Source organism: Oncorhynchus clarkii, chromosome 16 (genome assembly GCF_045791955.1).
Source record: "Oncorhynchus clarkii lewisi isolate Uvic-CL-2024 chromosome 16, UVic_Ocla_1.0, whole genome shotgun sequence".
Lineage (NCBI taxonomy): Eukaryota > Metazoa > Chordata > Actinopteri > Salmoniformes > Salmonidae > Oncorhynchus > Oncorhynchus clarkii.
This window is the reverse complement of record NC_092162.1, coordinates 68,538,242-68,564,146: the sequence shown is the minus strand read 5'-3', so window position 1 is coordinate 68,564,146 and position 25,905 is coordinate 68,538,242. Positions and strand designations below refer to the sequence as shown.

Sequence of the window (25,905 nt, the reverse complement as noted above, 5' to 3'; positions counted from 1 at the left end):
CTGTCTGCTTTATTAGCCAGCTAATTTTCACATCAAAAACTCAATTATTTGATCAGTTAAGTTGGCTAATGTTGCTCAACATTTCTCTGGCTAGCTAACAGAGAATTCGATCCAGCTAGCAAGATACTGTTAACAATTCTTGTTCCACCACACTTTCTCCCTCACCTCAAACTTTCCAAATGCTAGTTGTTTTTCAGGCTACAACTCATGAAGTACTGCTTCATCACATTCTCAACCCCCGGTCTCCGTGGTCAGGCCTCTCACCGACCTCTCCGTTATCGTTCAGGCGACGCGTTGCTGTAACTGACAAACGGCCTTTCCTACTCTCCCGCTGTCTTTCCAGAGCACGCGCTGATGCTGTAACTAGCACATGGGTTGTCTCTTTTCTCTTCAGTCACGTGCTGCATTTTGTTGTTATGTGAACGATTGGCTGAGCCTTGGATACAGTCAGTATTGCTCCAAATGTGCAGTTCGCTTACAGCCAGTAGTGATCTACACGAATCACATAGGTTACCTATTTTGGATTCAAAACGCCGAAAGGTTTCTAGTTTGCATCCCTGGTGTGTGTGTGTTTGTGTTATCTAGGTGTGTGTGTGTGTGTGTGTGTGTGTGTGTGTGTGTGTGTGTGTGTGTGTGTGTGTGTGAGGAAGTGTGTGTTTGTTAATTTGTTTTTGGTTTGTTTATCGTTATTTTTATTCATTTTTTTACTACCTTTTAATTCTTTCACTTCAATTATTTTCAATTCTCCAAGGGACAAAATGCGTAAAATCTGTAATGTATCTTTGACTCCATTCAGCTGCCCCACCCCTGGATGCAATGGCTCTGGCCACATCAGTGGGAGATATTCACGACACAGAAGGTAGGGCAGACAACCCCCACCTACTGTACCCCCTCAGCACCCAGCCCCCAGCACCCAGCCCTCAGCCCCCAGCCCCCACCCCAACCCCGAGCCCCCACCCTTAGCCCTCAGCCCCCAGCCCTCAGCCCTCAGCCCCCAGCCCTCAGCCCTCAGCCCTCAGCCCCCAGCCCTCAGCCCTCAGCTCCCAGCTCCCAGCCCTCAGCCCTAAGCCTTCAGCCCCCAGCCCTCAGCCCTTAGCCCCCAGCCCTCAGCCCTTAGCCCTCAGCCTTTATCCCCCAGATCCCAGCCCTCCTGGGTCTCAGAACAGTCCTGATATGTCCCTGTTTGACACTCTGTCTTACCCAGAGGACCCCTGTAGACCCTGGGCCGCTCACTGGGTTGTGACTACAGCTTATTGGAAAGAATCAGACAAATTGTCTTTATTTACATGTGTATTCATTCAAGAACCAATTTTCTGATGAACTGGGTTTACAGATTCACTCCACTCGCTCTGTTTTCTAGGTGAGGGCTGTGGTTGTAATGTTTGAGTGAGCACAGCACCCTCCTCAGGGCATAGGACACTCTGCATTGCTCCATTATTCATCCCCATGTCATTTTAACTCACGTTTTTGTTATTGGAATGATTTGAATAATGTTTGTGTGGTTTCATTTTGTTTTGTTATGCATGAAGTTTATATTTTTGGTGCTCATTACTGGAGATGCACACCTCAGGGTTCTCTCTATAACATTCCACCTCTATCCCTTTCTCTATGTCCCCCCAACACCCCTCTCTCCCTCTCTATCCCTATTCCCCCAACACCCCTGTCCGCCCAACACCTCTCCCCCTCTCTCCCCAACCCCCCCCCCCCTCTTCCTCTCCCTCTCTCTCCACAACCCCCCACCTCTTCCACTCCCTCTCTCCCCAACACCCATCTCTCCCTCTCTCCATCTCTCCCCAACCCCTCTCTCTCTCTCTCTCTCTCTCTCTCTATCTCTCCCCAACCCCTCTCTCTCTCTTTCTCTCTCTCTCGATCTCTCCCCAACACCCCTCTATCCCTCTCTATCCCTATTCCCCCAACACCCCTGTCCGCCCAACACCTGTCCCCCTCTCTCCCCAACCCCTCTCTCTCTCTCTCTCTCTCTCTCTCTCTCTCTCTCTCTCTCTCTCTCTCTCTCTCTCTCTCCTCAACACCCCTCTCTCCCTCTCTCCCTCCCTCTCTCTCACCAATACCCCTCTCTCCCCCTCTCCCTCACACCCTCTCTCCCTCCCTCTCTCTCCCCAACACCCCTCTCTCCCTCCCTCTCTCTCCCCAACACCCCTCTCTCCCTCCCTCTCTCTCCCCAACACCCCTCTCTCCCCCTCTCCCTCTCACCCTCTCTCTCCCCAACACTCCCTTCTCCCTCTCTCCTCAACACTTCTCTCCCCATGCAGTGTGCTGGGCTGCCCCTTGGCCAGGAAGCGACGTCTGGCAGACGCTGAGGCAGAGCAGGACCAGCCGTCCTCTAAAAGGAAGTCCCACCCTCTAAAGCTGGTCATGGACGAGGGCTTCAGCATGGACAGTGATGGGAGCAGCGAAGAGGCAGAGGAGGAGGCCAAAGAGGAGGAGAAAGAGGAGGACGAGAAGGAGGAGAAGACAGAAGAGCTGACCCAGGAACAGCCACAGCACGAAGAAGAAACCGAGGAGGAGCAGGAGGAAAGGCAGGAGAAGCAGACAGAGGAGGGGGAGAACACAGATCAGGAAGAGGAGGAGAACACAGATGCAGCTGATGCAGATGAAGGTATGAACTGTACTCTATAAACACACACCACCGGCGAATCAGAATGAAGGAAGTTATGTGACGCTGTGTGATGACATTAACTGTCACTGATCATTAATCATGACGTCATTCTGATAATGTACAGGAGAGAATGGATGACAGAGAGGATGATGCTCATGACAATGCTGCTGATGGTAATGACGACCAGTTAGTGTCACACTGTTCTCTCCGTTGAACTCACTGATATCTCCCTTGCCTGTCCCACAGAGGAATGTATGATCATTGAGCCGGTATCTAGTAAAACAGCTAGCAAAGCTGAAGAGGGGGAATGGCCTAAGAGAGAGGACTACTCCAGCTACCATCAGATCCTAGCCAACTCTCTACTCCACCTGGGCGGGGTCCCCGACACCACAGAGACCACCTCAAACGAGCCCGTTACCATGGAGACAGAGGAAGATGTCACAGCTGTGAAGCACTCCGTTGTGGTAGTGGAACACTTAGAGGCGCAGGAGGAAGAGGAGGAGGGACAGGAGGAGGAAGAGGAGGAGCAGCAACCTGCAGAGAAAGAGGAGGAGGAAGATGAGGAAGAGGAGGAGGAAGAGGAAGATGAGGAAGAGGAGGAGGATGAGGAGGAGGAGGGAAGTGTTAAAGTAAGTGAAGAACCTTCTGTTGTAGATAGGGTGGAGGAGGAAGAGGAGGGGGAGGAGGAAGATGAGATTGAGGAGACTAGAGAGGCTGTGACACAGAGAACCTTTGACCACCCATACTTCACTGGAGACATCCACCAGCAGCAGGACAAGGCTGAGGAAGATGAAGAGGAGGAAGAGTATGAAGAGGAAAGAAGGGAAGCAAAGCACCAGCCACATGAGATACTAGAGGAAGAGGAGGAGGAGGAGGAGGAGGAGGAGGATGAAGATGACATTGAGGAGGTGGACGTGAGAGTGCACCCTGTCTTCCTGCCCACCGCCATCACTGCAGCAGCTCAGGGACCAGCCACACAGAGGGAGAGAGAAGAGCACAGGGCCAGGACTACAGAGGATTACATCTCCCACAGGACCAGCCACCTAGAGAACTACAACCCCCACAGGACCAGCCCACTGGAGAACTACAACCCCCACAGAGTCAGCCCCTTACAGCACTACACCTCCCATAAGGCTTCAGCAGCCTCTGACATCATCGAGGTGCGTTCAGAGGATTCGGGTAGGGACTACGATGAAGAAGATGGTGATGAGGAGGAAGAAGATGACAGTTTGTCTCAGAGGTGGACAGATGAGTCAGAGATGTATGATATGACCCGGGGCAACCTGGGGCTTCTGGAGCAGGCCATCGCCCTGAAGGCAGAACAGGTGAAGGGGCCTCGCGACCTCCTCCTCCTCCGTCACCCCGTCGTCACCCCGGAGCACCACCACCGCTACTTCACCATGGACGACCGGCCCAAACACCTGGACACCATGCGCAAGAGCTACTTCAGCAGTAAAGGTAAGGGTGGGAATTCAATCAATCAAAAATGCATTAAACCCCAAAGAGACCATGTACATAGTATCCCACACACATATTGGAATAGATGACCACATATGAACAGACCCACAGATACACATCAGTGGGAGAGAGAGAGAGAGAGAGAGAGAGAGAGAGAGAGAGAGAGAGAGAGAGAGAGAGAGAGATGCTCCATAATGATATTGGTATGTTTTTGTTTAGACCTAGTCGTGTCCTGGCACTGTGCCCATTTGTCCTGCCTCTGACACTAACAGGCCGCTCGCCTAGTGGGGCCGCCTGCCCCCATTCTACTCCCCTGTGGCAATGCTCATGTTCTGCCCAGCACTAATTAGAAGGTGTGTGTCTCATTAGCAGTCAATTTGGAGGCCAATAGAGCATCAGTTTACCTCCACTTTCTTTCTCCCTTCCTCTCTCTAGTGGGAAGATATATAATAGTGAACAGGGCTCCTCAGTGCCCTACTGTATACTAATCGCACAGTAATATTATCATGTATACAGTCTTCTTTTTACTCTTCAATTTGACCAAATTAGTTACCTGCTCCACACAGACAAAGCATCCACAAGTCTATATACAGTACTAGTCAAACGTTTGGACAAACCTACTTTAATATATATATATATATTTTTTACAATTTTCTACATAGTACAATAATAGTGAAGACATCAAGACTATGAAATAGCACATAGGGAATTGTGTAGTAACTAAAAAAAGTGTTTAAACAAATCAAAATATATTTTATATTTGAGATTCTTCAAAGTAGCCAGGCATTCTCTCAACCAGCTTCATGAGGTAGTCACCTGGAATGCATTTAAATTAACAGGTGTGCGTTATTAAAAGTACATTTCTGTAATTTCTTTCCTTCTTAATGCGTTTGAGGCAATCAGTTGTGTTGTGACAAGGTAGGGGTGGTGTACAGAAGATAGCCCTATTTGTTAAAAGACCAAGTCCATATTATGGCAAGAACAGCTCAAATAAGCAAAGAGAACCTACAGTCAATCATTACTTTAAGACATGAAGGTCAGTCAATCCGGAAAATGTCAAGAACTTTGAACGTTTCTCAAGTGCAGTCACAAAAACCATCAAGCGCTGTGATGAAACTGGCTCTCATGAGGACCGCCACAAGAAAAGGAAGACACAGCGTTACCTCTGCTGCAGAGGATAAGTTCATTAGAGTTAACTGCACCTCGTAAATTGCAGCCCAAATAAATGCTTCACAGAGTTCAAATGACAGACACATTTCAACATCAACTGTTCAGAGGAGACTGCATGAACCAGGCCTTCATGGTCGAATTGCTGCCAAGAAACCACTACTAAAGGAAACCAATAAGAAGAGACTTGCTTGAGCGGGTACTTTGAAGAATCTCAAACATAAAATATATTTTGATTTGTTTAACACTTTTTTGGCTACTACAGGATTCCATGTGTGTTATTTCATAGTTTTGATGTCTTCACTATTATTCTACAACATAGAAAATAGTAAAAAATAAAGAAAAACCCTTGAATGAGCAGGTTTGTCCAAACTTTTGACTGGTACTGTACATGCCATTTGATAATGTGTGTGATTTTGTATTTTATTTTCTATTTGGCTGACAGACAGTGCTTTCAGGCAGATGGTTAAGCAGTACTATGTTTGTGTATCTTCTAGCTGTCTCTACAGAGGGCAGCAGGCCAGAGAAGAGGGAGATCAAATGCCCCACCCCTGGCTGTGACGGGACTGGTCATGTTACTGGACTCTACCCCCACCACCGCAGCCTGTCTGGCTGTCCTCACAAGGACAGGATCCCCCCTGAGAGTCAGTACCTATACACTATACCCAAAGCCCTATACCCAATATCCTATACCCAACACCCTATACCCAATACCCTATACCCAACACCCTATACACTATACCCAAAGCCCTATACCCAATATCCTATACCCAACACCCTATACCCAATACCCTATACCCAACACCCTATACACTATACCCAAAACCCTATACCCAATATCCTATACCCAACACCCTATACCCTATTCCCAATACCCTATACCCAATACCCAATACCCTATGCCCTATGCCCAATACCCTATACCCAATACCCAATACCCTATACCCTATACCCTCTACCCAATACCGTATACCCTATACCCTCTACCCAATACCGTATACCCTATACCCTATACCCAATACCGTATACCCAATACCAATACCCAATACCCAATACCGAATACCCAATACCCAATACCCTATACCCTCTACAAGTTCCAAAGGCAGAAAGCCATTCTCTATTCTAACTAGAGAACTAGTTAGTAATAATCCCCTGTCGGTGTGTCGCCCTCTCCAGTCCTGGCCATGCATGAGAACGTGCTGAAGTGTCCGACCCCAGGCTGCACCGGACAGGGCCATGTCAACAGCAACCGCAACACCCACCGCAGGTACTCTACAGTGTGTGTGTGTGTGTGTGTGTGTGTGTGTGTGTGTGTGTGTGTGTGTGTGTGTGTGTGTGTGTGTGTGTGTGTGTGTGTGTGTGTATCTGTGTGTGTGTGTGTGTGTGTGTGTGTGCGTGTGTGTGTGTGTGAGTGGCCCAGCCAGAGCTTGGAATTGAACCCGATCTATCATCTCTTGAGAGATGTGAAAATAACTGTACAGTGATGCTCCCATTCAACCTGATAGAGCTTGAGCGAATCTGCAGAGAAAAATGGGAGAAACTCCCCAAATACAGGTGTGCCAAGCTTGTAGCGTCACACCCAAGAAGACTCGAGGCTGTAATCGCTGCCAAAGGTGCTTGAACAAAGTACTGAGTAAAGGGTCTGAATGCTTATGTACATTTTTATATTTAACACACTTACAAAAATGTCTAAAAACCTGTTTTTGTTTTGTCATTATGGGATATTGTGTGTAGATTGATGAGGGGAAAAAATGTGTTAATCATTTTAGAATACGGCTGTAACGTAACAAAATGTGGAAAAAGTCAAGGGGTCTGAATACTTTCCGAATGCACTGTATACAAAGTATTAACCCCTCCTGGAATTAAATTGGATTTTTGGGGGGTTTGTATCATTTGAGTAACACAACACGCCTACCACTTGGAAGATGCAAAACATTTTTTATTGTGAAGCAAACAAGAAATGAGACAAAAAAACAGAAAACTTGAGCGTGCATAACTATTCGCCACATTTTGCAGCAATTACAGCTGCAAGTCTCTTGGTGTATGTCTCTATAAGTTTGGCACATCTAGCCACTGGGATTCTTGCCCATTCTTCAAGGCAAAACTGCTCCAGCTCCTTCAAGTTGGATGGGTTCCGCTGGTGTACAGCAATCTTTAAGTCATACCACAGATTCTCAATTGGATTGAGGTCTGGGCTTTGACTAGGCCATTCCAAGACATTTAAATGTTTCCCCTTAAACCACTCGAGTGTTGCTTTAGCAGTATGCTTAGGGTCATTGTCCTGCTGGAAGGTGAAACTCCGTCCCAGTCTCAAATCTCTGGAAGACTGAAACAGGTTTCCCTCAATAATTTCCCTGTATTTAGCGCCATACATCATTCCATCATTTCTGACCAGTTTCCCAGTCCCAGCCGATGAATAACATCCCCACAGCATGATGCTGCCACCACCATGCTTCTCTGTGAGGGTGGTGTTTTTGGGGTGATGAGAGGTGTTGGGTTTGTGCCAGACATAGCGTTTTCCTTGATGGCCAAAAAGCTCAATTATAGTCTCATCTGACCAGAGTACATTCTTCCATATGTTTGGGGAGTCATGCCTTTTGGCGAACACCAAACATGTTTGCTTATTTTTTTCTGGCCACTCTTCCATAAAGCCCAGCTCTGTGGAGTTTATGGCTTAAAGTGGTCCTATGGACAGATACTCCAATCTCCGCTGTGGAGCTTTGCAGCTCTCTGATTAATGCCTTTCTTGCCTGGTCTGTGAGTTTTGGTGGGCTGCCCTCTCTTGACAGGTTTGTTGTGGTGCCATATTCTTTCCATTTTTTAATAATGGATTTAATGGCGCTCTGTGGGATGTTTTAAGTTTGTGATATTTTTTAATAACCCAACCCTGATCTGTACTTCTCCACAACTTTGTCCCTGACCTGTTTGGAGAGCTCCTTGGTATTCATGGTACTGCTTGCTTGGTGGTGCTCCTTGCTTAGTGGTGTTGCAGACTCTGGGGCCTTTCGCAACAGGTGTATATATACTGAGATCATGTGACACTTAGAGTGCAGACAGGTGGACTTTATTTAATGAATTATGTGACTTCTGAAGGTAATTGGTTGCACCAGATCCTATTTAGGGTCTTCATAGCAAAGGGGTGAATACATATGCACTCACCACTTTTCCGTTTTATTAAATGTAGTAATTTTTTTTAAACATGTTTTAGTTTTTTGAAACAAGTTATTTTTTTCATTTCACTTCACCAATTTGGAGGAAAAAACGCCAAGGGGGGGTGAATACTTTTGCAAGGCAATGTATGTGTGTATGTTTATATGTGTGTGTGTGCGTGTGCATGTGCGTGTGTGTGTCATTATGTGTTTATCTATGTGACTGCATGTTCTGTATGTCACTCTGGATCAGTTTGATGTAGATGTACTGTACAGTACCCTGACTCCTCCCCAGTATTCACTCTCTCCTCTTATTGGATGTCCCAGTTTGTCAGGATGCCCCATCGCAGCCACAGAGAAGCTGTCCAAGAGCCACAACCTTGACAAGCAGCATCTCTCCCAGCCAATCAGAGAGCACCTCAAAGAAAGTCCCAACAACAATGACAGAGTTTTAAGGTAAGGAACTGCCCTGTGATTGGTCACACCTCTTTCTATCTATCTATAGGAAATAAAGAAATACAAGTTGAGAAATTATTTAATGCAAATCCAGGAAGTCCAAACAGCCTAATTCCAATTCGAACTTGAAGATTGTTGAAATTCCAATTGAATTCAACATAAATTCTCCACTTCATGAGTGAATTCAAGAATTTAATTGGAATTTCAAATGAAATTGGATTTGACCCCAACCCTGTGTGTTACGCTCGTTGATAGAAGGAGACCAAGGCGCAGCGTGGTAAGCGTACATCTTATTTTATTTAGATGAACACCAAAAAAACACCAAAATAATAAACGAACGTAACATTCTGCAGGCTACACAGTAACTGAACAAAAACAAGATCCCACAAACGCAGGTGGAAAACAGGCTGCCTAAGTATGATCCCCAATCAGCAACGATAGACAGCTGCCTCTGATTGGGAACCATACCCGGCCAACAAAGAAATAGAACACATAGATTTGCCCACCCAAGTCACACCCTGACCTAACCAAAATGAGAATAAACAGACTCTCTAAGGTCAGGGCGTGACACTGTGACCTTGCAGTGACTGAGCAGCACCACTCGTGTTGTTGTCGACTGCTCGGCAGGCGGAGCCCTTGTATGATGTGTCAATCAGGACATCCCAGTTTTAATCAGCACTAGTGCAATGATGTTTTTGTCATGTCACCTCAACATCCTGTTCTCTCTATTCACCCTCATCACGCTCAAAAGAATGATAATTACATTTAACGACTAGACAGAGGTATTATGCTAAGTACATCCTCATTTCTTGGTATTTTAATTAATAATGCCACCCGATAAGCTAATTATGCGAGTTAGAGGGTATTGTGAGGATAAGGGAAAATAATTGCTTTCCTTGAGGAACCTCGTCTGTGGTCCGACAAAGTGCCCAAGTATTTAAACATAATAAAGCTAGCCTTGTTTTTTCTTCATTGTCATTCAAATGAGCTGGCCTTTTCTGTGTGTAGAAAACACACCCGAGCTGGCTAAATACTCGACATGATATCATTGTTATAATGCTATCCACGTTGAATAAAGAGAAAGGTTTTCCCAGTGCTCAATGGCAGAAAGCACACAGCTTAGTTCAACACTGTCTGTCTATGTGTCTGTGAACATGACAGAAGCCATTTCCTCCCAGACAGTCTGTGAGCCATGCGAGAGAGCATGTTGTTTGAGCCATTCCAGGCTACTGTCTGTGACCAGGGATATGGGATTGTACATGGTAGGAGCGGTGAGGGATGGGGTACTATACTCTGTGATAAGTAGAGGGAAATCACTGGACTACACTATCCCCTCCCAGGACCATTTGCGTGTGTCAGTGGATTTAACCCCAACAGGTCTGACAAAAGCCCTGGCACTCCAGGAAAACGAGAGGGTTTAAAGCTAATCAATTCCATGCTCTACAATATGCAAATGTGCCCTCTGCTGATAAGAGAGCTTTTAATCCTGCCTCTCTCCTCCCAAGCAGACTGTTCCTCTCACACACACACACACCCCCTTTCTCTCTCTCTCAATTCAATTCTCTCTCACACACTGTCTCTCTCTCTCGCTCTCTTCTTTTCGCTCTCTCTCTCGCTCTCTCTCATTGTCTCTCTCTCTCTCTCTCTCTCTCTCTCTCTTTCTCTCTCTCGCTCTCTCTCTCTCGCTTTCTCTCTCCCTCTCTATCTCTCACTCTCTCTCTCTTTCTCTCTATTTCTCTCCCTCTCTCTCTCTCTCTCTCTCTCTCTCTCTGTCTCTTTGTCTCTCGCTCTCTCTCTTTGTCTCTTTCATTTCAATTCAAGGGGCTTTATTGGCATGGGAAACATGTGTTAACATTGCCAAAGCAAGTGAGGTATATAATACAATATTTGTCTCTATTTGTCTCTCTCTTTGTCTCTCTCGTTGTCTCTCTCTCTCTCTTTGTCTCTCTCTCTCTCTCTTTGTCTCTCTCTCTCTCTTTGTTTCTCTCTTTTTGTCTCTCTCTCCCTCTCTCTCTCTCTCCCTCTCTCCCTCTCTCCCCTCCAGGCCCATGTGTTTTGTGAAGCAGCTGGAAGTACCTCACTATGGGCAGTACAGGCCCAATATGGTGCCTGCCACACCTCGTGCCAACCTGGCCAAGGAGCTGGAGAAGTACTCCAAGGTCTCCTTTGATTATGCAAGCTTCGACTGTCAGGTGTTTGGGAAACGCATGCTTGCTCCAAAGATACCGACCAGCGAAGCCTCACCCAAAGCCTTCAAATGTAAGGAAACGTTGTCCTATAGCCGTATATATCTTTAGCCCACACATACAACCCCCCCCCCCCCCCCCAGACATACAGACACAAATACAGACACACAACAGGACATGATTATATAGCTAACATCTCTGTTTATCTTTTTTCTGCTCCCTCAGCTAAACTCTCGTCCCCCAAGTCTTCTTCTCCCAGCCTCAGCCTGCATGGAGGTTATGGAAAGACTGCTTCCTCTTCTGCCTACGACTACTCCCATGAAGCCCAGGCAGCCCACATGGCTGCCACCGCTATCCTAAACCTGTCCACACGCTGCTGGGAGAGGCCTGAGAACCTGAGCACCAAGCACCAGGACCTGGCTAGCAAGGTAGGCAAGCCGCCTATCTTTAGCCCTGCTTATACCTGCTGCTAACATGTATTATTTGTCCTGATTGTGTCCACAAGTTACCCCCTAGACTCCTAGAGCTCACCTACTGCCAAGTTACCACCTAGACTCCTAGAGCTCACCCACTGCCAAGTTACTCCCTAGACTCCTAGAGCTCACCTACTGCCAAGTTACATCCTAGACTCCTAGAGCTCACCTACTGCCAAGTTACCACCTAGACTCCTAGAGCTCACCTACTGCCAAGTTACATCCTAGACTCCTATAACTCACCTACTGCCAAGTTACCACCTAGACTCGTAGAGCTCACCCACTGCCAAGTTACTCCCTAGACTCCTAGAGCTCACCCACTGCCAAGTTACTCCCTAGACTCCTAGAGCTCACCCACTGCCAAGTTACCACCTAGACTCCTAGAGATCTAACTCTGCCAAGTTACCCCTAGGCTCCTAGAACTCACCTACTGCCAAGTTGCCCCCAGACTCCTTGAGCTCACCATCTGCCAAGTTACCCTCTAAACTCCTAGAGCTCACCCACTGCCAAGTTACTCCCTAGACTCCTAGAGCTCACCTACTGCCAAGTTACTCCCCAGACTCCTAGAGCTCACCTACTGCCAAGTTACCCCAAGACTCCTAGAACTCACAAACTGCCAATTAGCCATATATTCCGAGAGCTCATCTACTGCCAAGTTACCCCCTAGACTCCTAGAGCTCAGCAACTTCCAAGTTACTCCCTAAACTCCTATAACTCACCTACTGCCAAGTTACCACCTAGACTCCTAGAGCTCACCTACTGCCAAGTTACCCCAAGACTCCTAGAACTCACAAACTGCCAATTAGCCATATATTCCGAGAGCTCATCTACTGCCAAGTTACCCCCTAGACTCCTAGAGCTCAGCAACTTCCAAGTTACTCCCTAAACTCCTATAACTCACCTACTGCCACGTTACCACCTAGACTCCTAGAGCTCACCTACTGCCAAGTTACCACCTAGACTCCTAGAGCTCACCTACTGCCAAGTTACCACCTTGACTCCTAGAGCTCACCTACTGCCAAGTTACCACCTAGACTCCTAGAGCTCACCTACTGCCAAGTTACTCCCTAAACTCCTAGAGCTCCCCAACTGCCAAGCAAATAGAATGTAACATCAGGTGGCGTTCATTACCAGGAAGATGATGGTGTTGAGGTATTGTTGCATCACCTATCTTTATTTTCTCCCCCTATCCCTTCATCCTTTTCATGTTGTTATTGAATTTGGCTGGCTGCCAGTTCCCTGGATTACCCTCCACCAGGTAGTCTATTTTCATTATCTGCTGGCCGAATCTCTCTGTTCCTCCCTCCCTTCCTCCCTCTGTCTATCTGTGCACAGGAGATGTAATTGGAGCAGCACTCTCACCCATACTGTGTTTTTTTAAAAGCTTTTTGCCTTTGCGGGGAGAGTGACTGTTTCATACTTTTTTGATTTCCTGACATGGTGTTGGGCGATAGAAAGGGAAGATTAATGGCCATAGTGGCTCAGTAGCAGTGCTCGTCAGCCAGGGACCGTTCTGGGACCAGGGCCCATTTTTTTCTTGCTCCCCACAGCCAACGTGCCCGCGGCGCGTAACTCTTTGATTTCTCTGGCTCCTCTACAGCCAATATGAATACCATTTCAGATGAATGCTAAAGAGAGGTTCTGTTTCCCCGGTCTTATAGATCTGACAATACAAACGGAGCCTGACCAGCTCTGTTGGCAATGTATGTCCATTCAAACGTGTTTAAGAGAGACAGGTGGGGCATTAAGATAACAGGCGCTGGGGATAGACTTGTCGTGATACATTGTGGTGTGTATCACATGAGACAATGTAATGTCATTGTGATTGTCAGCATTACCATAATTGCCCTCTGCAGAGCATGGACATCGAGGTGGACGAGAATGGGACTCTTGACCTGAGCATGAAGAAGCCCGTCAAACGAGAGGGCACCAGCCCTGGGGTATGTTCCCCGGACCCCTCCTCCTCTTCCTCCCTGCACCACGGAGGCAGCAGTGGCATGACCTCGCCCCACACGGGCCACGCCTACAAACAGGAACACTGGGAGGAGCCTCTGGACTACACCAAACCTAACCGCCAGCGGGAGGAGGATACAGAGGAGGTCTGTCCTCTACCTTCTTCTTCTCCTTCATCTGTCCTTGTCTCTTCTCCTCATTATGATCATTGAGGCTCGTTGCCGTGTGTACACTCATGCGTAACCAACCATTTAAAATGTACTAAAGGATTCGGTTGTGTTTTCCACTCTTCTTGATTCCGTTTGATTGCACAGATGGAGCACCACACAGCGCAGTCGTTTGCCTCGTCCGACCCTGAGGACATGGACCTGATGCAGGACTACCCCGAGGAGAGGAAGTACCCTGGAGAGGTCACCACCCCAAACTTCAAGGTCCAGTTCCAACAGCCAAAGGATTGCAAGAAAGATGTGCTCCTGTAAGTCAATGGTCTGTCTATTCTCCCTGGAGGAACGGCTTGTACAAAGCATCCTTTAAGTCCACCACGACACTCTCTCTCTGATTTTCTGATCCCTTTTCCCCTGAGATACTGTCATTCACCGTCCTCTCCTCTCCTCTCCTCTCCTCTCCTCTCCTCTCCTCTCCTCTCCTCTCCTCTCCTCTCCTCTCCTCTCCTCTCCTCTCCCCTCCCCTCCTCTCCTCTCCTCTCCTTCCTTTCCTATCCTCTCTGTTGTTGTCTCCAGGTGCCCCACTCCTGGCTGTGACGGCAGTGGCCACATCACCGGAAACTATGCATCCCATCGCAGGTATGGTATGCCCCTCTATATAGCACAAGCCCTGAGCCAATGATGTAGTCACACTGTATACCATAAACATAGCAGATAACTTAAATAACAATTTAGATTAAGATTGCATCAAAAATAGAATGTTTTCCTTGCTGGCTGTTTTCTATTTCCAAAGACTTTCTCAATAACCTTGAACTATATTTCGTCTTTGATTATTTTCCTCCCTCACTTTCTCTTTCTCTCTCTCTCTATCTTCCTTTTCTCTCTCTCTTCTCTTTATCTATCCTCTCTATTTCTCTCTCTTTCTCTTTCTCTCTTCTCTTCTTTCTCTCTTCTCTTTCTCTCTCTCTTCTCTTTCTCTCTCTCTCTCGTCCTCTCTCCCTCTCTTCTCTCTCTCTTCTCTTCTTTCTCTCTTCTCTTTCTCTCTCTCTATCTTCTCTTTCTCTCTCTCTTCTCTTTATCTATCCTCTCTATTTCTCTCTCTTTCTCTTTCTCTCTTCTCTTCTTTCTCTCTTCTCTTTCTCTCTCTCTTCTCTTTCTCTCTCTCTCTCTTCCTCTCTCCCTCTCTTCTCTCTCTCTTCTCTTTCTCTCTCTCGCTCTCTCTTCCTCTCTCCCTCTCTTCTCTTTCTCTCTCTTCTCTTACTCTCTCTCCTTTTTCTCTCTCTCTCTTCCTCTCTCCCTCTCTTCTCTTTCTCTCTCTCTTCTCTTACTCTCTCTCTTATCTTTCTCTCTCCCTCTCTCTTCTCTTTCTCTCTCTCTTCTCTTTCTATCTCCTCTCTCTCCCTTCAGTCTGTCTGGGTGTCCTCTTGCTGATAAGAGTCTTCGGTCCCTCATGGCGACCCACTCTGCTGAACTCAAGTATGTCTGTCTTCCACTGGGCTTTCTCCTTGGTTCTGTCACTACTGTATGCTACAATGATCCATTCTATTTACTTCTATTTCTGCTGTTTTTACTGGGACTGCTAACATCACTGTTACTGCATCTGCCCTTGTTATTCTCCTGCACCCATCTCCGCTGACAAACCAGAACTCGTACACCCTCACACCCATCAGTTGCTGTGGTGCAAATGTGATGGTTCTAGTTTGTCGGTGTACTTACATTTAACCCATTCCCCTTGATTTTCCCAGGTGCCCCACTCCAGGATGTGATGGTTCAGGACATAACACTGGAAACTACGCCTCCCACAGAAGGTACAGAGCTCATCAGTGGACTACCAACCTACGTTCACCATCCCTACCTACTTTCCATCTTGTATGGGAGACAGTCGCAAAACGACCTTCTCTCTCCCTCTCCCTCGCTCCTCCTTCTCTCACACACAGACACACAAGGCCAGTGAAGCTTAGAAAGAGATCATGGTCGTTTCAGGCAGGACTCATACACTCATACACTCATCCGCAATTGTGAAAAATCTAGTTTTATCAATTTTTGATATGCTTATCCTTTTAGTTTGGTTTTACTACTTTGTTGGATTTACTATTTAAAATAGCGTTATTTTTTTTTTTTGGTTTCTTTTATTTTAATTTAAAATGTTTCACTTTCTTTCGGGCATTAGAATAAAACAAATAAGATGCTTCCATATAATGTTCCATCCCTGTTGTCAAACAGTAACGTCTCCACCATAGAAGACGATTGTTCAAGGTGTTTTTCCACCCTTTTTTTATCAGCTTCATACTTTCTGTTTTCAGTTTGTCTGGGTGCCCCCGTGCCAAGAAAGGTGGATTAAAAACATCTCCCACCAAGGACGACAAGGAGGACTCCGAGCTCTTAAAGTTCGTACCACTAAAGAAAGCCACGGCCCTTTTTTCTTCCAATTAAGATTTACGGTAAAAGTCACATCCAAAATAGTAAAGGCAGTCACCCTGACCTCCGTGCAGAGGCAGGATGACCTGTCCCCAGTCTGTCTCCTAGAGATGACATCATCACAGCAGTACCACACCCAGACCAGCCTGAGACGCACTGCGCTGCCTGTGCTGACTCATAGTACTGTAGTTCATCGTAGAGTATTGCAGTGTAGATCATGTCTCAAAAAATAGTACAGTAATATTTCTCTGAAATTGTCTCTTTTCAACTGACGACAGCTAATAAAATACCTGGGTGTCTGTGTTTGTTGAATGTGCTTGCTTGGCTATGCTACCACGACATGATGCCAGGCAACAGGTACAGTACCTATAGCGAGGTACCAATAATATTAAACCTACGGCGATGAAGTAACACTTTGTTTTTAGTCGGGCAGGTTTTTGGCCTCACAGTGAAATAGTGTTACATAGTGTTACATAGTGAAATAGTGTTACACAGTGAAATAGTGTTACATAGTGTTACATAGTGTTACATAGTGAAATAGTGTTACATAGTGTTACATAGTGAAATAGTGTTACATAGTGAAATAGTGTTACATAGTGTTACATAGTGTTACATAGTGAAATAGTGTTACATAGTGTTACATAGTGAAATAGTGTTACAAAGTGAAATAGTGTTACATAGTGAAATAGTGTTACACAGTGAAATAGTGTTACATAATGAAATAGTGTTACATAGTGAAATAGTGTTACATAGTGTTACATAGTGTCACATAGTGTTACTTAGTGAAATAGTGTTACATAGTGAAATAGTGTTACATAGTGTTACATAGTGAAATAGTGTTACATAGTGTAATAGTGTTACATAGTGAAATAGTGTTACATAGTGAAATAGTGTTACATAGTGTTACATCGTGAAATAGTGTTACATAGTGTTACATAGTGAAATAGTGCTACATAGTGAAATAGTGTTACATAGTGAAATAGTGTTACATAGTGTTACATAGAGAAATAGTGTTACATATTGAAATAGTTTTACTTAGTGTTACATAGTGAAATAGTGTTACATAGTGTTACACAGTGAAATAGTGTTACATTGGGAAATAGTGTTACATAGTGTTACATCGTGAAATAGTGTTACATAGTGAAATAGTGCTACATAGTGAAATAGTGTTACATAGAGAAATAGTGTTACATAGTGAAATAGTTTTACTTAGTGTTACATAGTGAAATAGTGTTACATAGTGTTACACAGTGAAATAGTGTTACATTGGGAAATAGTGTTACATTGTGAAATAGTGTTACATAGTGAAATAGTGTTACATAGTGAAATAGTGTTAAATAGTGTTACATAGTGAAATAGTGTTAAATAGTGAAATAGTGTTACATAGTGTTACATCGTGAAATAGTGTTACATAGTGTTACATAGTGAAATAGTGCTACATAGTGAAATAGTGTTACATAGTTTTACATAGAGAAATAGTGTTACATAGTGAAATAGTTTTACTTAGTGTTACATAGTGAAATAGTGTTACATAGTGTTACACAGTGAAAAAGTGTTACATTGGGAAATAGTGTTACACAGTGTTACATAGTGAAATAGTGTTACATTGTGAAATAGTGTTACATACTGTTACATAGTGAAATAGTGTTACACAGTGAAATAGTGTTACATAGTGTTACATAGTGTTACATTGTGAAATAGTGTTACATAGTGAAATAGTGTTACATAGTGTTATGTTACATAGTCAAATAGTGTTACATAGTGAAATAGTGTTATATAGTGTTACATAGTGTTACTTAGTGAAATAGTGTTACATTGTGAAATAGTGTTACATAGTGAAATAGTGTTACATAGTGAAATAGTGTTACATAGTGAAATAGTGTTACATAGTGTTACATGGTGTTACATAGTGTTACATAGTGAAATAGTGTTACATAGTGTTACATAGTGAAATAGTTTTACATAGTGTTACATAGTGTTACATAGTGAAATAATGTTACATAGTGAAATAGTGTTACATAGTGTTACATAGTGAAATAGTGTTACATAGTGAAATAGTGTTACATAGCGTTACATAGTGAAATAGTGTTACATAGTTTTACATAGTGAAATAGTGTTACATAGTGAAATGGTGTTACATATTGTTACTTAGTGAAATTGTGTTACATAGTGAAATAGTGTTACATAGTGAAATAGTGTTACATAGTGAAATAGTGTTACATAGTGTTACATAGTGAAATAGTGTTACATAGTGAAATAGTGTTACATAGTGAAATAGTGTTACATTGGGAAATAGTGTTACATAGTGTTACATAGTGTTACATAGTGAAATAGTGTTACATAGTGTTACATAGTGAAATAGTGTTACATAGTGAAACAGTGTTACATAGTGTTACATAGTGAAATAGTGTTACATATTGTTACATTGGGAAATAGTGTCACATATTGTTACATAGTGAAATAGTGTTACATAGTGTTACATAGTGAAATATTGTTACATAGTTTTACATAGTGAAATAGTGTTACATAGTGAAATAGTGTTACATAGTGAATTAGTGTTACATAGTGAAATAGTGTTACATAGTGAAATAGTGTTACATAGTGTTACATAGTGAAATAGTGTTACATAGTGAAACAGTGTTACATACTGTTACATAGTGAAATAGTGTTACATAGTGTTACATAGTGAAATAGTGTTACATATTGTTACATTGGGAAATAGTGTCACATATTGTTACATAGTGAAATAGTGTTACATAGTGTTACATAGTGAAATAGTGTTACATAGTGAAATAGTGTTACATAGTTTTACATAGTGAATTAGTGTTACATAGTGAAATAGTGTTACATAGTGAAATAGTGTTACATAGTGAAATAGTGTTACATAGTGTTACATAGTGAAATAGTGTTACATAGTGAAATAGTGTTACATAGTGAAATGGTGTTACATAGTGTTACATAGTGAAATAGTGTTACATAGTGAAATAGTGTTACATAGTGTTACATAGTGTCACATAGTGAAATAGTGTTACATAGTGAAATAGTGTTACATAGTGTTAAATAGTGTTACATAGTGAAATAGTGTTACATAGTGAAATAGTGTTACATAGTGTTACATAGTGAAATAGTGTTACATAGTGAAATAGTGTTACATAGTGTTACTTAGTGAAATTGTGTTACATAGTGAAATTGTGTTACATAGTGAAATAGTGTTACATAGTGAAATAGTGTTACATAGTGTTACATAGTGAAATAGTGTTACATAGTGAAATAGTGTTACATAGTGTTACATAGTGTTGCATAGTGAAATAGTGTTACATAGTGAAATAGTGTTACATAGTGAAACAGTGTTACATACTGTTACATAGTGAAATAGTGTTACATAGTGTTACATAGTGTTACATAGTAATACATAGTGAAATAGTGTTACATAGTGTTACATAGTGAAATAGTGTTACATAGTTTTACATAGTGAACTAGTGTTACATAATGTTACATAGGGAAATAGTGTCACATATTGTTACATAGTGAAATAGTGTTACATAGTGTTACATAGTGAAATAGTGTTACATAGTGAAATAGTGTTACATAGTGTTACATAGTGAAATAGTGTTACATAGTGTTACATAGTGAAATAGTGTTACATAGTGTTACATAGTGAAATAGTGTTACATAGTGAAATAGTGTTACATAGTGTTACATAGTGAAATAGTGTTACATAGTGTTACATAGTGAAATAGTGTTACATAGTGAAATAGTGTTACATAGTGTTACATAGTGAAATAGTGTTACATAGTGTTACATAGTGAAATAGTGTTACATAGTGTCACATAGTGTTACATAGTGAAATATTGTTACATAGTGAAATGATGCCAGCTAATGCGACTCAAGTAATGGCAGTCTTACACATTCATTTTTTATATGAAATTATGTTATAACTATATTTACAATACACTTTGTGCTTTACATCTCATCTCTCTCTACAAGTCACATATCTATAGATATACTAATGTTACCCCTCTCTCTCTCTGTCACTCTCTCTCTTCCCTACAGATGCCCTGTGCCTGGCTGTGACAGCCTAGGTCACATCAGTGGGAAGTACGCCACGCATCGCAGTGCCTATGGGTGCCCGCTGGCTGCCCGCAGGCAGAAGGAAGGGATGCTCAACGGTAACCCTTTTTCCTGGAAGGCCTTCAAGACGGAGGCCCCCACCTGCCCCACCCCCGACTGCGATGGATCAGGACACGCCAACGGCAGCTTTCTCACACACCGCAGGTAAGGACCAATCACAACACAGAACACAGGCCAGCTTCCTCACATATCGCAGGTAAAGGCCAATCACAGGCCAGCTTCCTCACACACCGCAGGTATAGACCAATGACAACACAGAACACAGGGCAGATTATTACCCCTGGTTGCATAATCAATCTAACTGTATCATTGTGTGTTTCATTCATGGTTTCAAATACTCAACTTGATGAAATGGACCATTTTTATTCCTCCTGTTTTGTAGTCTCTCTGGCTGTCCCAGAGCCTCCTTTGCCAAGAAGAAAGCCAAGTTCCCTGGAGAGGAGTACCTGAGCACCAAGTTCAGGGCCAGTGGCGGTAAGAGAACAACGGAATAGGGAACACCTTTATGTGGCAGTCAATGTCTAGTCAATACAGTATTTCAAACTAGAATGTTTGTTCATTACCTCATTACCTTCAAGCTTTTTTTCAAGTTGGTTTAATAAAATAATGAGTTTTTTAATGGCGAGAGAGCATTGCGTCGTTTCGTTTTTCAAACTATGATGTTGTCCCAGTTTTCCTGTTCTCTCTTATTTATTTATTTTACCTTTATTTAACTAGGCAAGTCAGTTAAGAACAAATTCTTATTTTCAATGACGGCCTAGGAACCAGGGGCAGAACAACATATTTGTACCTTGTCAGCTCGGGGGTTTGAACTTGCGGTTACTAGTCCAACGCTCTAACCACTAAGCTACCCTGCCGCCCCAAATGATGACATCCCCTTTTCATCCTGTAGTTCTGGATAATGACGAGGACATGAAGCAACTCAACAAGGAGATCAATGAGCTCAACGAGACCAACAACGAGATGGAGACAGACATGGTGAACCTGCAGACACAGGTGTGTGTGTGTGTGTGTGTGTGTGTGTGTGTGTGTGTGTGTGTGTGTGTGTGTGTGTGTGTGTGTGTGTGTGTGTGTGTGTGTGTGTGTGTGTGTGTGTGTTTAGAACCACCAAGACTTCTCCTATAGCTGGCCGCCTGGCCAAACTGAGCAATCGGGGGTGAAGGGCCTTGGTCAGGGAGGTGACCAAGAACCCGATGGTCACTCTGACAGAGCTCTAGAGTTCCTCTGTGGAGATGGGAGAACCTTCCAGAAGGACAACCATCTCTTCAGCACTTCACCATTCAGGCCTTTATGGTAGAGTGGCCAGACGGAAGCCAGTCCTCAGTGATAGGCACATGACAGTGTGTGTGTCTTTGTGTCGCATTATTGAGCCAATATCTAACAGTTTAACATTGTGGTTTATTGCAAAATGACTGAGCTCAAGTAAATGTATATACAGAATGTGTAAATAACAGTTGGGCTGTGGTGCAGATCTCATCCATGGAGAAGAACCTGAAGAACATTGAGGATGAGAACAAGCTGATTGAGGAGCAGAATGAGGCTCTCTTCGTGGAGCTATCTGGCCTCAGCCACGCCCTGATCCGCAGCCTGGCCAACATACGTCTCCCACACATGGTGAGTTAAATACATTTACATACAGTACAGAAACAGCTGTGGCCGAGGCTTGAACATGCAGACACAAACAAATACACACACCAACACAAACTACTACACACACTAACACAAACTAATATACACACTAACACAAACTAATACACACACTAACACAAACTAATACACACATGGACAGAAACACACTAAACAGAAACTGTATACTGTACAAACAAATTGAAATTCCTTGTTTTTCGCATCACAGCAGGAGCCAATCACTGAGCAGAATTTCAACAGCTACTTGAGCACCCTGACTGACATGTACACCAACAAGGAGTGCTTCCAGAACCCGGAGAACAAGGCTCTGCTGGAGAGCATCAACAAGGCTGTGAAGAGCATCAAGGTGTGAAAACCTTGAGAGAAAAAAAAAAAGTGAAAACATGTCAAAGGAGAGATGGAGTCAAGAGACCACAGTATATTTACCGAGAATACGAATACAAAAAGGGCATTCAGGTTTTATAAACGACAACTTAAATTAAACCCAGGGAGCATTCTGTAAAGAAGAAAAACTTAACTAGGACCAAAATCCAAACCTGCTGCTGCTGGGATCGGAAGGAGGAAGTGAAATGGAACCAAATCCTTCAGTTTGAATTGATGAGAAAAAAAATCTATATCTGGGGATTTGTTTGTTTGTGATATGTTATCTTTGTCGTTTTCATGTCTGTCCTGTTTTGGAGGTGTCTCATTGACTGTCCCAATGTATACTGTAATTCAAGCTTTAGTTCAGCAACAATTTGGAGAAGAACAAAATAAATAAAGATGGGAAGTAGTGGGTCAGACCTGCCTACATGAGGTGAAGAAAACCGTTGAGGAAATATCAAAAACCAAGCCGATGAAACGCCAACGTTGTGTTCTAGGGAAGACACTAAGGCTTCATTCAGAAAGGTTGCTCTGGGGCAGGATAAGGAGAGCGTGCTTGTGAGCGGTGCAGCAACCCCTATTGAGGAGAAGCAAATGGAGAATCACTGAACTCTGAGGTCTTCTTGAGTATTGGTTCATGTACTTATTGTTGTTACTACTGCAGCAAGATGTCAACACGGCTCTATGTCTGAAATCAGCAGAACAACTGTTCAAATGAAGATTAAGTCACAAATCACGGGGGAGTTTTTCTCTTCTGGAAATCAACAGTACAGCCTGTACTATATTTTTAATGGAACAACTGGTGTATGAGAGCAGCAAATACAGCCTTCTTTCCTTGAACTGAATGATGATAGTAATGGTCAATTCCAGTTAGTCCTATCAATAGTTTTTATGAACATAGAAATTGCACTTCATTTCAATGAATAGTTTGTGGTACAATAATTCATGTTATATAAATTATAAAACATTTGTGAATGCACAAAATTGTAATTTATTGCCATTTTATGTTAAACTACTTGTATTTATTTAATGTTATCTATTTATTCACTTTATTTTTTTGTTTTGTGAAACACAAAATGCAACCCTGCTGGTCTATCATGGCCATAAAGATTTAAAACAGGGAGTCTTCGACATCAATATTTAAAAATATCTATAGATAACTGTTCACACTTAATTATTTTATATATCTTATTTTATTTTAAATATTTTTTTTTTAAACATTTTTAAGTGCAGATATTTTATAACTGACAAAAGTTTTGATAATTTTATAAAACTGTTTTCATTTCTGTTATTTCTGTTATGATAAAGTATCTTCAGAAAATCCACGGCTTAAAAAGAAAGTATGTATTTATTATTTATTTAATATTGAGGAAATTGACTGTCATATGGTTGTATATTTATTTAGTCATTTCTGTGTGTGCTGTGATGGCTGAGTCTTAGTAGTCTTAAAATCCATGGCTAATATTTAAATAAAGAAAAAACCATGGCCCGAAAGAAAATCATAGAATATTGTTTGATTTGCTTTCATAGATATACCAGCAGTTATTCCTAAGCAGAATAACAAACACAAGCAGTCACTGTTCTGTTGGTATCAGATTGTCTTTGTGTCAGCAAGGAGTTGTTTGCGTTTTGTCAGGAAAAATAAGACCAAGAAAATAGAAGGATAAAATGTTTCTTCCCCGAGCGCTTTGTAGTGGCCAACACTGGCTAACCCAAAACATCTTTAACGTACCAGAGATGTTTTAATGCCTTTTGATCAAATATTTTTTCTCTGTTTATTCTTTTCTCTAAATGTCTTGGGCAGAAGCTACATAGAGCTCTGTTCCAGTGTGTTCTAGAGCTCTGTTCAAGTGTGTTCTAGAGCTCTGGTCCAGTGTGTTCTAGAGCTCTGTTCCAGTGTGTTCTAGAGCTCTGTTCAAGTGTGTTCTAGAGCTCTGTTCCAGTGTATTCTAGAGCTCTGTTCAAGTGTGTTCTAGAGCTATGTTCCAGTGTGTTCTAGAGCTCTGTTCCAGTGTGTTCTAGAGCTCTGTTCCAGTGTGTTCTAGAGCTCTGTTCCAGTGTGTTCTAGACTAGATGTCTGGGTCTAAAACACTTTAAGGAAAAACTAAACCATCAAGGAGAATGACAACTAATATCAGATCCACTACGCCCATGTAGCCTTATTTTAGATTTCATTTGTTGATGCACAAAGTGCCACAAACCCCTCACTTTCTTTCCTGATTCTTTGCATTCTGCAATGTACAATGTCTAGTCACGTGACATGACCAGGGCGTCAGACCGAGAGTTGGGATTGTTTCAGATGCCTTTGTTTCTTTGCCAAGATGGCCATAAGTACACTGTATATACATTCTGTATAAATAGACATTTAAAAGCTATATGAATAGAAACATGCATATATTTTTCCAGTGTAATTGTTGCCTCTTTTCCTCTTCTGTTAGCTTATCAGAGGAACTACACCTGTCTGAGAGTTGTGACGAATAGAGGCGGATATGACTGTGGCTTTTTAGGTTTCCTTTTCTATGGATTTCTCTCTATCTTTGATCCAGACATGGTGAAAATGCTAACGCATGTTGTAGTGAATCTGAAATGCTAACGCATGTTGTAGTGAATCTGAAAAGCTAATGTATGTTGTAGTGAATCTGAAATGTCTGTAATCTTAACTAAATGGTTGGCTCTTCGTTCAAGTGTCCTGTGAGTGAGTTCATGCATAGAGGCCTCTTTGGTCACATTGGCGTTATATTGTGCAGTACTGTGTCGTTGTGATAAGATTATGATAAGGTCAGCTCTCAAACACAGATCACAACGTTAAAAAGCCAATAGGGAAAGTGTAGTACTTGCTCTGAGTGATCTGTTGCAACTAGTAGGAGACCCTGTGAAAATATGATGAGGTAACCTAGTGGGAGACCCTGTGGTAATATAATGAGGTAGCCTAGTGGGAGACCCTGTGGTAATATAATGAGGTAGCCTAGTGGGAGACCCTGTGATATTATGATGAGGTAGCCTAGTGGGAGACCCTGTGATAATATGATGAGGTAGCCTAGTGGGAGACCCTGTGATAATATGATGAGGTAGCCTAGTGGGAGACCCTGTGGTAATATAATGAGGTAGCCTAGTGGGAGACCCTGTGGTAATATAATGAGGTAGCCTAGTGGGAGACCCTGTGATATTATGATGAGGTAGCCTAGTGGGAGACCCTGTGGTAATATAATGAGGTAGCCTAGTGGGAGACCCTGTGGTAATATAATGAGGTAGCCTAGTGGGAGACCCTGTGATAATATGATGAGGTAACCTAGTGGGAGACCATGTGGTAATATAATGAGGTAGCCTAGTGGGAGACCCTGTGATAATATGATGAGGTAGCCTAGTGGGAGACCCTGTGATAATATAATGAGGTAGCCTAATGGGAGACCCTGTGATAATGGGTAGTGTAATTAGCTTTCAGAAAGTGTAATGAAACTCTCTTGTGTATTTTTTTTAAACCATTGAAAGTGCCAGCATTTGAGTATGGACTTCTAATAGCACACTGGGTTATGGCCACTAGGAATGTACTGGTACTCACCCCAGCAGAGTGAGAAAAAGAGAAACAAAGACCTGCAAATTTACCCTGTTTGTGTTTTAATGTACAGTACCAGTCAAAAGTTTGGACACACCTACTCATTCAAAGGTTTTTCTTTATTTTGACTATTTTCTACATTGTAGAATAATAGTGAAGGCATCAACACT

General features: G+C 42.9%; 2 protein-coding genes across 6 annotated transcripts; both read left to right on the top strand.

Annotated features, from left to right (window-relative positions):
* The first annotated feature begins 207 nt into the window (after positions 1-207).
* LOC139367381 (myelin transcription factor 1-like) lies at positions 208-3,869 on the top strand. The gene is made up of 5 exons (XM_071105576.1): positions 208-299; positions 797-859; positions 2,271-2,617; positions 2,864-3,796; positions 3,856-3,869. Exons 1-5 carry the CDS (start codon positions 208-210, stop codon positions 3,867-3,869), a joined length of 1,449 nt encoding a protein of 482 aa, XP_070961677.1.
* On the top strand, positions 3,802-23,312 carry LOC139367766 (myelin transcription factor 1-like). 5 transcript variants are annotated; one of them, XM_071106095.1, is made up of 17 exons: positions 3,802-4,075; positions 5,740-5,886; positions 6,419-6,509; positions 8,719-8,847; positions 10,892-11,106; positions 11,259-11,461; positions 13,363-13,605; positions 13,774-13,934; positions 14,200-14,262; positions 15,031-15,099; positions 15,369-15,431; positions 15,927-16,010; positions 20,095-20,316; positions 20,555-20,646; positions 21,065-21,168; positions 21,643-21,786; positions 22,031-23,312. In XM_071106095.1, exons 1-17 carry the CDS (start codon positions 3,877-3,879, stop codon positions 22,169-22,171), a joined length of 2,370 nt encoding a protein of 789 aa, XP_070962196.1. In that variant the 5' UTR covers positions 3,802-3,876; the 3' UTR covers positions 22,172-23,312. The 5 variants fall into 5 exon arrangements, with proteins under 5 accessions (XP_070962196.1, XP_070962195.1, XP_070962197.1 ...); XM_071106094.1 differs by having other exon boundaries at positions 22,028-23,312; XM_071106096.1 differs by lacking the exon at positions 15,031-15,099 and having other exon boundaries at positions 22,028-23,312.
* The last annotated feature ends 2,593 nt before the right edge of the window (positions 23,313-25,905 follow it).